General features: G+C 57.7%; 5 protein-coding genes across 5 annotated transcripts; 4 read left to right on the top strand and 1 right to left on the bottom strand.

Moving 5' to 3' along the window:
• Window positions 1–451: 451 nt before the first annotated feature.
• Window positions 452–1,912, top strand: ACO1O0_002457 (flavin-containing monooxygenase; the record flags this gene model as incomplete). Its single annotated transcript, XM_083191926.1, has 1 exon — window positions 452–1,912. The coding sequence occupies one exon, from the start codon at window positions 452–454 to the stop codon at window positions 1,910–1,912; it is 1,461 nt and encodes a 486-aa protein (XP_083053140.1).
• A 1,007-nt stretch (window positions 1,913–2,919) lies between these two features.
• On the top strand, window positions 2,920–4,160 carry ACO1O0_002456 (CRAL-TRIO domain-containing protein; the record flags this gene model as incomplete). Its single annotated transcript, XM_083191925.1, has 2 exons — window positions 2,920–3,637; window positions 3,715–4,160. The coding sequence occupies 2 exons, from the start codon at window positions 2,920–2,922 to the stop codon at window positions 4,158–4,160; spliced, it is 1,164 nt and encodes a 387-aa protein (XP_083053139.1).
• A 1,573-nt stretch (window positions 4,161–5,733) lies between these two features.
• Window positions 5,734–7,169, top strand: ACO1O0_002455 (DUF3712 domain-containing protein; the record flags this gene model as incomplete). The annotated part of the gene is made up of 2 exons (XM_083191924.1): window positions 5,734–6,005; window positions 6,071–7,169. The coding sequence occupies 2 exons, from the start codon at window positions 5,734–5,736 to the stop codon at window positions 7,167–7,169; spliced, it is 1,371 nt and encodes a 456-aa protein (XP_083053138.1).
• A 2,217-nt stretch (window positions 7,170–9,386) lies between these two features.
• Window positions 9,387–11,765, top strand: ACO1O0_002454 (uncharacterized protein; the record flags this gene model as incomplete). The annotated part of the gene is made up of 2 exons (XM_083191923.1): window positions 9,387–11,648; window positions 11,709–11,765. The coding sequence occupies 2 exons, from the start codon at window positions 9,387–9,389 to the stop codon at window positions 11,763–11,765; spliced, it is 2,319 nt and encodes a 772-aa protein (XP_083053137.1).
• A 1,938-nt stretch (window positions 11,766–13,703) lies between these two features.
• ACO1O0_002453 (uncharacterized protein) lies at window positions 13,704–14,912 on the bottom strand (the record flags this gene model as incomplete). Its single annotated transcript, XM_083191922.1, has 1 exon — window positions 13,704–14,912. The coding sequence occupies one exon, from the start codon at window positions 14,910–14,912 to the stop codon at window positions 13,704–13,706; it is 1,209 nt and encodes a 402-aa protein (XP_083053136.1).
• Between the last annotated feature and the right edge of the window lie 419 nt (window positions 14,913–15,331).

The raw sequence follows: 15,331 nt of genomic DNA, 5'->3' as shown, positions 1-15,331 counted from the left end.
CGCCGTCTCATGCCTCCGGATGTGGCCCCGGTGACGATTTGGCCCCCATGGCCAAGTTCACATGCGTCCACAGGTCATGCCATTGCCACGTAATGAATTTTGTCTTAGTCGTAGGTTCGAGTAGATATCTGCACTGCTACTACCCATTGTTTCCTAGAGCCCTTGGGCCAAAAAAGCATCCTTGCCGAGGGTCGACTACCGCACTACCGTACTAATACAGAGTATTATGTAGTAGTCCTGTGACTACTAGGTATGTACTAACTACCTAGTGGTCAATACCTCCCACCACTAAACGGACCGATCCAACGGTTTGTTATCCCGATCCCGCTCTTATCGGGTGATATATCTCTTTTCCATACTACCTGCCTACTACACGGCGGCCACAACCTCGACGTTCTTCTTCCCACCAGCTCCCCCGAGCAAAGCCCACCATCGCCTACAGTCGCCCACCATGGCCAAGCAGGACGACTTCTTCTTCGACACCATCATTGTCGGCGCCGGCATCTCGGGCATCAACGCTGCCTACCGCGTCCAGACCCAGGGCCCTCGAGACTCGACCTATGTCATCCTCGAGAGTCGCGACTCGCTCGGTGGCACCTGGGACCTGTTCCACTACCCGGGCATCCGCTCCGACTCGGACATCTACACCTTTGGTTTCCCCTGGAGCCCCTGGACGCGCAACGAGACCCTGGCTTCGGCCGACAACATCAAGAGGTACATGACCGACTCGGCCCGCGAGCACGGCATCGACCACCACATCTGCTACCGCCACTCCGTCACCGCCGCCAACTGGAGCTCCGCCGACAAGTGCTGGGAGCTCGAGGTCCACCGCGGCGGCCAAGATACCCCCTCCACCTACCGCTGCCGCTTCCTCCTCCTCGGCACGGGCTACTACGACTACGAGACGCCCCTGGAGGCCGTCATCCCCGGCATCGAGAACTTTGAGGGCAAGGTCATCCACCCGCAGTTCTGGCCCAAGGACTACGACCACACCAACAAGAATGTCGTCGTCATCGGCAGCGGCGCCACGGCCGTCACCATCGTGCCAAGCATAGCCGACAAGGTCAGGCGCGTCACCATGCTGCAGCGCAGCCCCAGCTACATCTTCCCGCTGCCCTCAACCAGCCCGCTCACCAGCCTCCTCTTCCTGCTCCTCCCCGCTAGCATCGCCCACTTCCTCAACCGCATCCTCTGGCTGGTCCGCAGCCACATCACCACCTGGTTCTGCCGCGGCTTCCCGGGGCTCGCCAAGGCCCTCGTGCGCCACGTCGTCTCCAAGAACCTGCCCCCGGACATCAAGTGGGACCCCAACTTCAAGCCGCGGTACAACCCGTGGGAGCAGCGCTTCTGCGCGTCCATGGACGGCGACTTCTTCGCGGCGCTGCGGTCCGGCAAGGCCGACGTGGTGACGGACCGGATCCGCACCGTCACGCGCGACAGCATCGAGCTCGAGTCGGGCGCGGCGCTTCACCCGGACGTCATCGTCACGGCGACGGGGCTGAAGCTCAAGTTTGGCGGCGGGATCCGCTTCTCGCTCGACGGGGAAAGGTTCAGCCTGGCGGGCAAGTTCGCGTGGAAGTCGGCCATGCTGCAGGACGTGCCCAACCTGATGTTCATGACGGGGTACGAGTCGGCTTCGTGGACGCTGGGCGCCGACGTCAGCGCCCAGCTGTTCCTGCGGGTGGTGCGGCGCATGGAGCAGGCCGGCGGCAAGGTCGCGGTGCCGCGCTTGCGAAGGCCCGAGGCCATGCCCAAGAAGCCCCTGATGAGCCTGTCGTCGACGTACCTCAAGGACCTGATGACGGTGCTGCCCACTGGTGGCGACGGGCAGTGGAGTCCCAAGAAGAACTACTTTCTGGATATGGCGGACATCAAATGGGGGGACATTACCACGGATCTGGAGATTATGTAGGCTTGGTGGGTTGCGCAGACTTGTTTTGTTTTCTATGAGGATATGAATACAATGTTAGAATACCCCATTTTGTAGCGATGAGCTATCCGTGAGATGTTTGTCATATTCGTTGGTACTGGATGAGTGTGTGAGATGGCACTAGATCTCCGACCAGATAGCCTCCCCGTACATACCTTACCCAAGGGTGTCCAAGAAGATGTAGGATCCAAATCGGCGTCATGGAAAGGCGCTGGAAACCCCATCTCCAACTGCATCTCGCATGCATGTCGCATCTCCCGCCATCGGGGCATCTTGAAACAGCAGGTCGCAAGGGGTCCCCGAGTCCGGGGATCGCGTGGCGCACCCGTGGCACGCACTGCAATTGACTGCCGCAAGTGGTCATTCCCCACGTGCGAGCAGGCAGCTCAACGGGTGGCTTGCGAGGTGCTGCGATGCTGTGCTGCTCGACTGCGCTGTGCTGTGACGTTTGTGGTTGGAGAACGCCAGATTCCTGGATGTGCGGGGAAGCTGGGCGAAGAAAATACATGCATGTACGGGTACGGGGTGCCTTACCTAGCCACGACCCCACCGAACAACAAACCTCACCCATCGCCTACCCCACGGGGAGCGCTGGCTGCACTGCATGATTGGCATCGCGCCCTACTCCTTTGGGACGTACTTTGCGAGGCTTTGGTTCTCTGATCCAGCTATCCTCGGTCCTTGACTCCTCGTGAGACCAACTCTAGCCCGCCTGTGCCCTTCAGGAGAAAGTGAAGCGAGGCTGGTGGGTGACGATTTACGTTAGGGGACTCTGGGGGCTCATCGGCGCCTCATGTCCTTAAAGAATCGAGCGACGACCCAGCGATAAGGACGACGAGGCCATCGTGTCCCCGTACAAAGAGACTCCCAGCTCATAACCAAAAGCCGTTGTCATCACCGCTCTGTCCTACCAACTCTCAGCTGTACCCAGAACCTCCCAGAGAAACCAACTCCCACCGAGAACGCCGCGACCAGAAACCCATCTCACCATGGCCTCAGACCAGGACGTGGCGTCCCTCGCCGGCCTCACGGCCGTTGAGCAGCGCAAGATGCAGGAGGCCTGGGTCCATCTGCACCGCCTGTGCGGCATCGACCACGCCAGCGACTCCGTCCCCGACCTGACGGAGAAGCTGCGCCAGCAGCTCCAGAACAAGTGCCCGGACGCCTTCCGCGAGCGCCTCTGGGGCTTCATCATGGCAGACCACCCGGACGCGGCGGTGCTGCGCTTCCTGCGCGCCCGCAAGTGGGACGTCGAGCTCGCCATGGCCATGCTCGTCTCGGCCCTCGACTGGCGCGCCGAGCACCGCATCGACGAGGACGTGGTCCTCCGGGGCGAGAGCGTCGCGCACCTCGCCGCGCCCTCGGCCGACGACAAGGCCTTCATCACCCAGTACCGCTCCGGCAAGAGCTACGTCCGCGGGACCGACGCCGAGGGCCGCCCCGTCTACGTGATCCGCGTGCGCCTGCACGACCCCAAGCTGCAGACCCCCGAGGCCATGGAGAGCTACGTGCTGCACAATGTCGAGAGCATCAAGACGATGCTGACGTTCCCCAACGACAAGGCGTGCCTCATCTTCGATCTAACGGGCTTCGGCCTCAAGAACATGGACTTTCACGTCGTCAAGTTCCTCGTGCACGTCTTTGAGGCGCGGTACCCCGAGACGCTGGGTCTGCTCCTCATCCACAAGGCGCCGTTTGTCTTCTGGGGTTCGTTTGCCCTGGTTTCCTCGTGTATAATAATAGTATATACTATGTGATGAAGGAGTGAGCTAACGTGCAAACAGGCATCTGGAGCATCATCAAGGGGTGGCTAGACCCCGTCATCGCCTCCAAGATCAACTTCACCAGCAGCACGGCGGACATGCTCAAGTTCATCCCCAAGGACCAGCTGCAGAAGAGCTACGGTGGCGACGACACGTGGGAGTACAAGTACGTGGAGCCGCTGGCGGAGGAGAACGGGCGCATGGCGGACGAGGAGAAGAAGACCCTGATCCGGGAGGAGCGGGCGGACCTGGCGCGGCAGTTCGACACCCACACACTAGAGTGGGTGGCGGCGCGCGATCCTGACTCGGCCGATGCCAAGGAGAGTGCCGCCCGGCGGCTCGAGCTGGCGCACCAGCTGCGCGCAAACTACTGGAAGCTGGATCCGTACATCAGGGCGAGGACGTACTTTCACCGCGCGGGCGTGCTGGGGCCGGCGGGTGAGGTGGACTTCAAGGCGGCTAGGTAGCTGGGGATGGTAGAAGCGGTGTTATTAGAGCATTAGAGTACATATTTGTTCAGCCATTTTTCCTTGCTTGCCTACATAGCGGCCGTGCATGTTGTACCATGTACTGCATAGTAGTACACGTGGTTGAATATATACGGTACTAGTATTGCATAGGTAGCCATTGGTGGTATTGGATGTCTACCTTGTTTGTCAAAGGCGCCACAAAAATAGAGTAAATCCACATAGTCTTTGGCCTCAACGGCACTTGGGAAACAAAAATGCATATCCTGTTCATCAAAGACACTCATGCAAGGTAAAGAGGTTTGTAATTCCGAGCTCGGGTCAATCTTACCTCACCATGGACGGCAACGCTCCGCGATGCTATAATACGCCGCGATGACCATTGAGGGAGCTTCTCTCCAAAGACTTACACCGAGTATTTGCCACTCTTCACAAGAAGCTCATGACACTGCCTCGGCCTCGTCAGCATAATATTACCGTGAATATCTAGCCATCATAAGTCGACCTTGCGAGAACTTTGCCCGCGGTGACGGGGAAGAACATGCTCGCAATGTGACGACAATCGTCATTCACGAACCCGACCAGTTCCTCAATTGGCAAACTCCGCGTCATCCTCGGCGACCATCACGAAATCTAGCCGGGACCCAGCAAAGGCCATTGTGTGTGTGTGGGCTCTTTCACACAAAGGCCCCCCCCGGGCGATGAATGATTCCTCCACAGTACTAACACGAACCCCACGAAATATCTCGGTGCGCCGTGCGGGGAAGCTGATAACCTGATTGAGATGGGTGACCAGGGAAAGGTAAGACGGAGCCAATGCTGGTTAGTGTTGCTCGGTCGATGATGTGAGTGTGCTGGGGCGTCGGGACAGGGACATGGGCAAGGTGGATACATTGAGCATGGGACAGGGGGGAGGACCGGGGCCCCGGGGGGAGAGACTCGAGAGCGAAGTCGAGGACAGGGATGGAGGAGAGCAAGATGGAGCAATCAGCTAGGTGCCGATCTACCGACGTCGCCCGTGTTGGAAAAGACGGCCGAGCCCAGAGCGGGGAGACGCATCCAGCCGGTGCGGAGATGATCGACTGTGGACATTGTCACTCTGTCACATTCGGGGCCCCAGAGGTCCCAGAGGTCACAGACGTCACTTGGCTCCCCAGCACACGGCATCGAGATGTGGGCGCTGGGCGACGCCCTCGACGATAGCTGGGGGCGCCATGGCCAAATGAAGCCGAGGCCGTCTCGCCGATCATAATGGAGAGCCCATGTGAACTGTGGGCACCGCAGACGACCGGTCCCCCGCTCCCCATACTCGTACTCCGTTAATCCAACGTCCCGGTGTGGACCTGCTGCGACCTTCTGCAGCGTGGAGATCTGGATCCAGGGCCTTATTGCCTGGCACCCTCCGTCACCGTCTTGATCCCCTTGGCCTTTGCCTTCGCCTTCGCCTTCGCCTTCGCCTTCGCCAGCAGCAGTGTCCTCGGAGCGCCATTCACAACCAGACTTCCCCCAGTGCATTGGGTGCGCATTCCGCCTGCCATCAACTCATCAAAGCCAACTCCACTGCCACGTCGCCATGGCTTCAGGAGGTCCGGTCCATCGCCAGGAGACGTCCCACCTGGGCGAGCCCGTCAGCCCCATCAGCGCGACCGGCGCTCGGGGCGACGATGGAGAGGCGGCCAGAGGGGTCCAAGACGACACTGGCTCGTCCATCGACCACGTCCGGGATGCAAAGGAGAAGGGCGCGGGACTGACAAAGGGTCAGAAGATGAAGGCGCACTTCCGGCGTTTCTGGTGGGCGTATCTAATCGGCTTCGTCATTCTCCTCATCATCCTACTGCCACTCTTGTAAGTCTACTTTTACAAGGGGGACATATTCACATATATTGGGAAGATGCTAATAAACGCAACAGGTTCAAGGTCATCATCCCCAAGATTGTCCAGGACATTGTCAATGACCAGAAGCTGCCCATCACCGGCGGCGCCCTCGTGGCCCTGTCGCCCACCACGCTCAACATGTCCCTGGATACCTCGCTCAACTCGCCCCTGGCCGCACGCATCAAGGCGACCGAGCTGGACCTGTACAACAAGGAGACGGAGCCCTACTCGCCCTTCCTCACAATCACGTTGCCCGAGACCAAGATCCACCACAAGACTGAGACGGGCATCACCAACCAGACGCTCAAAATTGACGACCTGGACGAGCTCATCAAGTGGTTCAACGGTGTCTTTGACGAGCCTGAGGTCTCGGTCGCCGTCAAGGGCGATCCCACCATCAAGCTCTCGTCGCTCAGCTATCACCCCAGCCTCAAGACCGAGGTCAAGGTCAAGACGCTCAACTACCTCGAGGGCTTCGGCGTCAAGGAGATGGACTTTGTCATGCCGCCCGCGGCCAACGGCTACAACCTCAAGGGCGTCCTCAACATCCCCAACAGCGGCTCGCTGGCGCTGCACCTCGGCAACCTGAGCTTCAACATGATGGCGGGCGACGTCAACCTGGGCCTGGCCAACATCTACGACACGGTGCTGAACCCGGGGGACAACACGCCCTTCTTCGACGGCGTGCTCTACTTTGACCGGCTGATCCCCAACCTGGGCGCCATCCTCGACTCGCAGAAGGACACCCTGGCCAAGGGCGTGCTGGCCTTCAACGCGACGGGCAACGCCACCGTGATCAACGGCGAGCACATCATGTACGTGGAGAAGGTGCTCAACTCGAAGCACATCCCCTTCGAGCTGCCCATCATGTCGCTCCTGTCCAGCCTGCTCAAGGGCCTCATGGCCGACGACAAGTCGTCGCTCACCGACTTTGTGGGCGAGCTCACGGGCAACTCGACGCTGCTCGAGAACATGCTCGACCACTTCAACAAGACGGACCTGGCCGACCTGGAAGGGGGCAACGACGGCAGCAAGGACGGCGGCAAGAAGGTCAAGAGGGGTGGATCTAACGTGTCGCTGATGTGGAATATGCTCCGGCTGAGCAGGAGGACCAAGAGGCACGGAATACTATGAGGGGGAGGGGGTTGCTACGAAAGCCGAGGCTTGGGGGGTGAGAGGGGAGGAGGGGTAAGTGTGGTGGTGGATGATGACTTTTTTTTCCCTGTTTCCTCCGTCAACACGCCCATCTACGACATGAGTAATAACGTAATGTTTGAATGAATTGAACACGTCGAATGCTAAATTCGCAAATACGACATAATACATGGTATTATTACGAGTAATAAATGTGCATGGGTTGAATTGAGCTGAGGTGAGTGAAACAAAATTGCTTGGCGACTTGTTGACTCGCCCAGTTCACCCAACCCAGCCGCTCCCCCCCCCCCCCCATGGCGTTGCTGGCCTTGGCCGCAATTTGACGGTGGAGCGAAAACAGCAAGTGTTTCGCTGCCTTGGCGCGACCATTGACAACGGTCCCAGGTAGTATTGATTGCTCTTACTAGTGGTGGCAGCCGATATTCGAATCTCGGGAATGCCCGCGACGGAATAATTATGGGAAATCGCGGGGAAAATCGATGCCTACGGTCACTTGATGCAAAAGGCGCGATTGATCCCAGGCAGGTTGTTTAAATCGCATCCCAGGTGCCTCGGCTGGGCACATTCACCATGGACAAAAGTAATGGGCAATTACATCATCATGGGGCTTGGGTCGTGGACTCGTGGCGGGCTGGGAGCGGTATCCTGGGGAGGGTAGCCGTGCAGCCGTAAGTCAGTGCAGCAGGGGAAACATGGACACGGCACCCAAATGCGGTTCATGGTTCATGGTTCATGGCTCATGGTTCATGGCTCATGGTTGACCATATGTTGCCAAGGTGCAAAGCGTGCATTCCAGGTCAGTACGTACGGATACGTACAGTGGTTGCTGTCGCTGAAGGTGGACTGTGTCACCCCGCAATAGCCATTGATGCGGGGAAGCTAGCAGCACCTGTAGAACACACAGCAATAATAATAAAAAACGCCCCAACCCGAACCCAAACACCACGACAAGACAAGACAGCAACGTCGGGCCAGAATGCGGGCAACAACGTGACAGGTGCAGAGGCGAAAAGAACATACACAATTACGAATAATAAGGCAAAAAGGCGCACTATCGATCTTGGGGTGCCATGCCGGTGTGGGTGGAGGCTTGCGAGCTGCGCATCCTTGGCTTGGCCGTATGTGGCAATGGATCGCTAGGTGCGAATGGGGGAATAAAGAAACAAAGAAACGAGGACGACGGCGCCCACGATGATGGAAGATGATGACGGCCCAGGTCAAGGCCAACAAAGACGCCATTAACAAACTGACAATGGCCTGGAAGGGAACCCGCCGGGGCTCTTGGGGCCCCCTGTCTGGATTGCCTGGGGGAGCCTGTCAGTTGCCGTCACTGTCAGTTCTCTGGCTCATTTACGAGGAAATACCGCCGGGGAAAAAACAAGAGCCGGAATTGGAAAGACTCAAGCCTCATTGGCGAGCAGATGGCCAGAATGGGGCTGGGGTGATATTGTGCCGGGCCAGATGTGAGCCATCACCACCAGGGTCAAGCAAGGGCCAAGCAAGGTCCAGGGGCCCCCTGGTCCTGGCATCCATCGGCTGGCACCTTGGCGAGCGTGCAGGTCCTTGCAGGTCCACGCCACTCCACGATGGTCCACGCTGCCCTGTGCAGCTTCTCCGCACCCGCCGGCGCTGCAAAAGAGCCCTGGTGCACCGGTGATCTCTCTAGCTTTCCTGGGTTCACCGTTGCATCCAGCATCCAGCATCCATGTGGGGGAGCGCCCACCCGCCCTCGCCCTATGCAGTAAGTCCGCCGAGGTTCGACGATCGCGATGTTGGGCCAGCCGGCCACCGCGCTTCTTGGCCACCTTGAGGCTGTCTGGGGATGTCTGGAGACTGGAGACGCCCATTGCGGGGAACAAATCACTGCGAGACGAGCGAGGCACCACCGCTCGCCAGGGCCGAGATGCAAGATTCGCGGCCATGTGAAATGACGATGTGCCAAACCCCCAGCACCCGCTCCTCCCAAGCTGCCGAGTCTCCCAAGATAGCTCCCTGCCATCCCGAGTAGTACATGTAGCTCGCCTTGCTACCTTGGCGGCCCCCGATTCCTCTCCCCTTCTTCTTCTCTCCTCCCTCACCCATCTTGCCCGTCAATCCTCTCCCGTCTTGCCTCGCTCGCCGTTGGCAAACACAAGGGGCAATTTGGACTCTCTCACCACCAAGGCAAGCCAACACACCGGGGAGTGAGCATCCACCATGCGCTTCTCAACCTTCTTCCTGGCCGCCCTGGCACCAGTCAGCCTCGTGGCCAAGGACATCCCAGTAGCCCCCGAGCTCCAGCTCGAGGCGTATCTCGAGAAGCACAACCTGGCCCTGGTCCCCCGCAACGAGCTCACCGACGCCCTGACCGAGCTCAACATCCTCCTGAGGCAGCAGAATGAGATCGCCAAGCGCCAGGCCGAGAGGCCGCGGGTGGTCCTGTCACGGAGGCAGCAGGCCAGCAATGGAACAACACAGAAGCCCAGCGGCGACGGGTCAGAGAATGCCGACCAGTCGACGGACGATGAGGACACCGGCAGCGACAGCCCCGTCAACATCCAGGGCCTCGACGACATTGGCGAGATCATCACCTTCATCCCCAAGCTCCTAGCCCAGCTCAGCAACATTGGTGACTACCTCAAGGCGCTCGAAGGCCTGCTCAGCCCCGAGTTCCTACAGGCCCTACACGACTCCATGGTCTACCTCGCCCAGACCCTGCAGCCCCCCATCCCCAACATTGCCCGGAAGCTGCTCACCGGCCTGGTGCCCGTCCTCGACCTGCTTGACGAGCTTGACCTCGAGGGCCTGGTCGACCAGCTCAAACCCCTGCTCAGCAAGCTCAACGACATTGATATTGCCGGCATTGTCGAGGCCCTCGAGCCCCTCCTCACCCCGGAACAGATCAAGGGCCTCATCAATCTGCTCAGCAATGGCCAGTCCCTCCTCACCAAGGACTTTGTCGACAAGACCAAGAACCTCATCAACGACGCCGGCCCGCTCCTCTCCAGCCTCGGCGAGGCCGACCTGGCCAAGCTGCTCAAGAAGGTCGCCCCCTTGCTCGACGAGATTGCCGAGCTGGACCTGGCCAAGCTGCTCAAGAAGGTCTCGCCCCTGCTCGACGAGGTCGCCGATCTCGATATCGGCGGCATCTTCGACGCCGTCAGCCCCTTGCTCAAGCCCGACAGCATCCAGGGTCTTGTCGGCCTGCTTGGCAACGCTGAGAACCTCCTCACTGCTAAGTTTGTCAACCAGACCACGAGTCTCATCGGCGGTGCCGTGCCCCTGGTTGATGCCCTCGGTGATATTGACATCAAGGGTCTACTTGACCAGGTCAAGCCTCTCCTTGATATGGTGGGCGAGCTCGACCTCAAGAAGCTGCTTAAGCAGGTCGAGCCTCTCCTCAAGACGCTGGGTGAGATCGATATCAAGGGTCTCCTCGCCCAGGTTAAGCCTCTCCTCAACACGCTGGGTAAGATCGACCTTGAGAAGCTGCTTGCCCAGGTCGAGCCTCTGCTTGAAGACCTCGGTGACATCAACCTCAAGGGTCTCTTGGCCCAGGTCAAGCCCCTACTCAACACTCTCGCGGAGATCGATCTCAAGGGTCTCCTCGCCCAGGTCAAGCCCCTCCTCAACAGCCTGGCCGGGCTCGATCTCAAGAAGCTTCTCGGCCAGGTCCAGCCTCTCCTCGATGCGGTTAGCGAGATTGATATCAAGAAGCTGGTCGGCCAGGTCGAGCCTCTCCTCAACGATCTCGGCGACATCAACCTCAAGGGTCTCCTGGCCCAGGTCAAGCCCCTGCTCAACACGCTGGCCGACATCGACCTCAAGGGTCTCCTCGACCTGGTCAAGCCCCTGCTCAACTCGGTCGCCAAGATCGACATCGAGGGTCTGCTCAAGCAGGTCGAGCCGCTGCTCAAGTCGCTCGGTGAGATCGACCTCAAGAAGCTCCTCGGTGAGGTCGAGCCCCTCCTCACCGCCGTCAGCAAGATCGACATTGCCGGTATCGTCAAGAAGCTCATCCCAATCATCAACTCGATCGACGAAATTGACATCGAGGGCCTGTTCAAGACCATCAAGCCGTACCTCACCCCCGGCACCCTCAAGGGCATCTTCGGCCTCGTCGACAACGCCGAGGACCTCCTCACGGCCAAGTTTGTCAACCAGACCCAGACCCTCATCGGCGGTGCCGTGCCCCTCGTCAAGTCGCTCGAGAAGATCGACCTCGAGGGCCTGCTCGACCTCGTCACCCCGCTTCTCGAGGAGGTCCAGGACCTCGACCTCACGGGGCTCGTCGACGCCGTCAAGCCCCTGCTCAACACGGTCAAGAAGATGGACATCCAGGGCATCGTCGACCAGGTCGAGCCGCTCATCACGCCCAAGAGCGTCAAGGGCATCGTGGGCCTGCTGGGCAACGCGCAGGACCTCCTGACCAAGACTTTTGTGTCGCAGACGTCGGAACTTATCGACGACGCTGCACCTGTACGTTCAACCCCCCTACAGCTTTGGAAATGTTATATATACTGACCTGTGACTGTACAGCTTGTCGCCACGGTCGCGGACCTGGTTCACGCGGTTCTCAAGGAGTTGATGGGCTAATGTTAATGCTGATACCACGGATACATATATTTGTTCATGAAATGGGAAGGTCGTTAATGATTGATTGGGCCCACGCCGGCCACGTTTTGATGCAGACCATGAATGCACACGGCATGAGGAGTTTATGGAGGTTACCAACATGTATTTACGCTTTGATAATCTCTAGCACTATAAGAAAGGATCCAACACATTCTTTTGATGGAGCCTTGCATCAAGGGAGCCGTTGCACGAGCCTTACCTAGTGGCTCTCCTGACTGCCCTCGCTCAGCAACAATGGAGAGATTTGGGAGCAGCAAGGACAAAGCAGGTGTCTGGTGTGAACGTATGTGAAATCCTGGCGTCGATTCCACGCTGTTTGGCACCTTGCTAACAGATTGCGTCTAGGCCAAAGTGTTGTATACCTCTGGTGGCAGCGACACTATGCACCTTTACTCGGCAAACATATCATCTGCTTTCATCGGCATGTTCAATAACCCAGCTGTTGCTCCTGCAACCCCACAGTCACTTCCGGTCCAGATCGCCGCCATTGCTTGCAGGCCCTTCGATACCCTTCGTGATCGCGTTATGGCGCTGGTACTTTCAGCAACATGTCTGGAAGAGGTAAGCAAATCTGACGATTTGATCGTATATTAATAAGCCAGGCCTAGCATCCAACCAGTCTACAGATACTCTGTTCTGGGAGTCCACTCCACCAGCTGGCTGGACATCAAACTTATGGACCATCGAAAGGTTATCGTGTCTCATCTCCTGGCCCCCGTGACTTAGGCGAACTAGGAGCTAGCGTAAAGCAGCGTCAATAATGTAGACGCCCATGTGCGCATGTGTGGGGCATCTGGTTCCGTATGATTGATGGCTAAGAATGAGCTTGCTGATATGCGAGTGGCATTCAACATCCCATGGATTTTCAGACACGAGGTAAATACAGTGTCGAGTCTAGCGCACAACGAGTACTCCGGGGGTGGACGGGTCTCGTCATGGCCTGTAGGGCCACCCGGCCTTGGCCGATACTTGAGAGGTTCTCATAGGACTCCATATGGTCCACTGGAATGTGGAAATGGAAGAGCCTTACACAGTGGGTGGCGGCAAGGATCGTGACGAAACTGGCCATCAAAGGACACCGTTAGCTTATGCTTTGTCGACCATCTGACTTGGAAGCTCGTCGGTGATACCCGTCAGTGATGTTTTGGAAACCTCTCTTACCTTCTAGCAGTGCAACTTGGTGTAATCTGCTAAATTGGGCATCAAAGACTTGTCAAAAAGCAATGGTCTCTGAATAAGGCTTGTGCTTGGCTAGAAAAGAAAGGCTTGATGGGATCCCATATTCTCCACTAGGCATAGCCGTATATAGTAGGTTCTATGAGACTCTTATCCAAATTTAGCCAGGGATATATTAGGGTTAGTGGTAGTCTGTCTAACTATACTACGTATAATTGCTAAAACTGTTGGTTTGTACCTACATTCTAAACTCGATACCCCGATGAAGTGATAGGAAAAAAGGAAGCTTGCCGTCTTTAGTTTAACTCAATTGGTTCTCTATATAAGCGCCTAGTTCCATCTAACATTCAGATAATATAGTAACTTACTACGAGTAGTAGGAGAGAGCAGTTTTATGACTTAAAATACCAGACAATGGTGGCTTGTAATCAGGCCATCTGTAGGTGGCACACCAGCATTTACAAGCCCATATCAATAGCAAATTATTAACGTACAAAAAAGTCAGCAACATGCCTCACTCACACGGGATCGCCAGAGCCTTATTTACCGCCAATTCCCAACGGAAAGGATGTTATATGAGGAAGATTCGCTAAGTCTATATGTTTTTCTATGCGTGAACATCATTACTAACCTTTGGCCTGATCCACAGCATGGGCCACAGGCTCTGCTGTGCTAAATTTCGTTCACCCCTTCTATGCGTGACCGTCATGACTGAACACTAAGCTAATTCTTGAAGTGTGATGCTGGCTCTGTCGGCGTCGCGCGAATCAGCACGTCGTCGGTCGCCTGCGGCTCCAGACGCTCAACCTCGCGCGTCGGCTCCCAGTGCACCGTGCCATACCTGTACATCTCGCCGTAGGTGCCCGGCCGGTGGTCCACGTCGCGGTAGCCCTCCTTCTTGACAATGTCCCCCAGCGCCGGCAGGCCACCCGCTGAGTTGTGGTACACCTTGTACATGTGGCTCTGCTCAAGCATCTTGACGACAAAGGCCTCAGCCCTCGCGCGCTTCTCCGGGTCCGGGTCGTCGAGCGGTGTGGTCAGGATGTCGGCCTGCTTGCTCCCGTCGTACCCGGTCTCGATGGAGCCGAGGATGCCGTTGTAGATGCCCTCGATCATGAAGGCCTTGGTGTTGAAGAAGTCGCGGCCGTTCCAGCCCGTGCGCACATCGAGCAGGTTCCTCGTGCGGTCGGCGATGAGCATGTGCGCGACGTAGTCGCTCATCTGCAGGATCTTGTCCTGGAAGTCCCAGTCGGCCATGCCCTCAGCGAGGCCAATGTCCTGGACGAGGGGCAGCTCGTGGAAGCCGACGGCGTTGGTGCGGCCCTTCCACAGCGCGGCGTAGCAGTCGTGCCAGTTCTTGATGAAGGCGCAGCCCTTGCGCGCGGCGAACATGTAGTTTCCGGAGCTCCCCCACTGCTTGCGGATCTGGCCGCTGATGATCCAGGCCGTCATCTCGTAGGGCGAGCCCGGGCCGGTGAGGTGGTCCCAGAAGAGCTTGTCGAGATGCGTGTGGAGCATGTTGCCGACGTCCATCCACACGCCACCGTGCTCATACAGCAGCGGCAGGCGGACAAGGTCGGCGGCGTGCTGGGCTGCATGGCGGCCATCCATGGTACGGTTGACGAAGCACTCAGGGAACCACGACTTGTCGACGTAGTTGTAAATGTTGTTGGGCGAGCCATCGATGAGGTCCACGAGGCGAACAGTCCACGAGGGGCCGAGGCGCCGCACCCAGTTGAGAACGGTACAACGATAGCTGGGGTACATGGAATCGATGCCCTTATCCCAGAAGGCCCAGACATTCTTCTCTGAGCTAATGGGGCGATATGTCTTGAGCTGGGCGACGATATCGGCGTCGGGGCTCAGGTCCAGCAGCGACTCGGGGATCTCGCGGAGACCCGTGGCCGACTTGGGGATTTCGAATCGCGGCATTGTGCTCAATGAGTTTGGAGATTGAGTTGAATGGTTTCTGTATGGAGAGTCCTCGTCTTGGAGCGGCTGGTCACAGGCTTAAATGCGTCTCAATCAGGTGGGGCGCAGTAAGAGAAAAGAGCCGTTCTGAAGCGCTCATGATGGCTCACACTTGCTCACGCTGCTTCACGATGGCGCGGCTTACGGAGGAGTGTACGACACTGCATCAACCCCCATTTTGAGAGGCCACGGTACATGTGCTTAACTTAACTAGGCCACTAATCAAAAAAAAAAAAAAAAAAAAAAAAAAATAGGTGTGGTGAGTAGGTACTAGGTAGATGGGTAGGTAGGTTTTCTGTGTGTTCAATTACTCTAGACCGGGTACCTAAAAAGGAGTTTTGACGCAGTCACGCCTATCGTCCGTGGTACAGCGGACGATA

The sequence above is a fragment of the Amphichorda felina genome, assembly GCF_050947745.1.
Source record: "Amphichorda felina strain 45539 chromosome Unknown scaffold_2, whole genome shotgun sequence".
Taxonomy (NCBI): domain Eukaryota; kingdom Fungi; phylum Ascomycota; class Sordariomycetes; order Hypocreales; family Bionectriaceae; genus Amphichorda; species Amphichorda felina.
The sequence above is the reverse complement of the archived record's forward strand: the minus strand, read 5'-3'. Positions and strand labels throughout refer to the sequence as shown.